At 70.3% G+C, this 1276-nt stretch overlaps 1 protein-coding gene across 1 annotated transcript in view; it reads right to left on the bottom strand.

The window, feature by feature from the left end:
* Positions 1-939, bottom strand: part of LOC113214528 (lachesin-like) — a 173165-nt gene extending 172226 nt beyond the window's left edge. Inside the window, exon 1 of the mRNA XM_052268880.1 lies at positions 494-939. Coding sequence (XP_052124840.1) covers positions 494-596 — 103 coding nt within the window. The 5' untranslated portion in view covers positions 597-939. The remainder of the gene's footprint in view (positions 1-493) is intronic.
* Between the last annotated feature and the right edge of the window lie 337 nt (positions 940-1276).

The following is a 1276-nucleotide window of genomic DNA, read 5'->3' as shown; positions in this document are numbered from 1 at the left end:
AAAAAATATCGACGGGAAAATAAAAATGAAAACGAGACATTTACATAAACATCGATGCGAGGCAGGGTATCCACGTTTTTCTCCTTTTTGTGTGTGTGTGGTCCTGGTGGTGACAGAGACCGGCCGTCTGGCACATGAGTGAATGAAAGACAGGGCGGGGGGTAGTGCGGTGCGGGGCCGCGGGGACGGCGGCGCACCGGGGCAGTGCTCTCTCCCCAGCACTTTGGGGGCGCCGGCCCCCGAGCCCGGCCCGGCCGGCGCGCTGTCCCAGAGGACCCCGGGGCCCGGGGCCGGGCACGACCGGACTCAGGTCCGGGCTTGCGGGCCTCTTAGCCCACAGTCCGCTACACAAGCACACACGCACGCTGCGCACGCCCACAATCACAGAGGGGACCGGACGGGACACGGACACACAAACAGCGCCCCCCGAAGGACCGCCGGTGCGGCCGCAGTGTGCGCCGGGGCGACTTCCCGGTCCACGAGGAGAACTCACTTTGAGGCAGTGCGGCGCGGGCGGCCGGCGCGGCAAGGCCCGCCAGCAGCAGCAGCGTGAGGGCCAGGATGCAGGCCTTCATGACGGCGAGGACGGCGGCCATGTCAGCAGGCGCATGCTGGTGGTGCACTCACACGCGAAACACACTGGCGAGCGACACGCGGGCGCAATCACCCTCCCGCCCGCACAGTCGACCCACACATCGGCACCGTAATCCAAAAGCGAGTAGGGTTCACATGGCTCTCGCGCACTCGCGGCGTGGCGCGGCGTGGCGTGGCGCGGCGCGGCGTGGCGTGGCGCGGCGCGGCGTGGCGTGGCGCGGCGTGGCGCGCGCGGACTGCAGCTCGCGTCCTCGGCTACGCGCTCTCTCGGCCCTCGCGGCGCGGCGGCGGCGTCGCGGCTCGTCCCGAAGTGGCGTGCTCTCGGCCCGGCGTCGCGACGCAGACTGGGCCAGCCAGCAGCGACGACTGCTGCGAGAGAGCGCCGCGGCGCTGTGGCTGCTGCGGCTGCTGGAGCAGAGCGCCAGGCCACCCCCGCCGCGCGCGCCTCGGGCAGGCCCTGGGGCAGGCCTCAGCCCCGTCCGGCAGGCCCTGCCCGGCCCGTCCCTTCCCTTCATGTTGCCTTGATTAATCGCGTGTGGTATTTGAGAGTTGAAAGGCCCCGCGCCGCGCCACGCCACGCCACGCCGCACGCGGTGAGGAGAGGAGAGGGCCCCGGCCCGGCCCGGCGTGTACCTCTGATACGGCCCCGCTATCGGGGTGCAATTAACTCGGGCTGGACTGG

The sequence above is a fragment of the Frankliniella occidentalis genome, unplaced genomic scaffold (genome assembly GCF_000697945.3).
Source record: "Frankliniella occidentalis isolate FOCC.00 unplaced genomic scaffold, Focc_3.1 Scaffold78, whole genome shotgun sequence".
In the NCBI taxonomy this organism is placed as follows: Eukaryota; Metazoa; Arthropoda; class Insecta; order Thysanoptera; family Thripidae; genus Frankliniella; species Frankliniella occidentalis.
The sequence above is the reverse complement of the archived record's forward strand: the minus strand, read 5'-3'. Positions and strand labels throughout refer to the sequence as shown.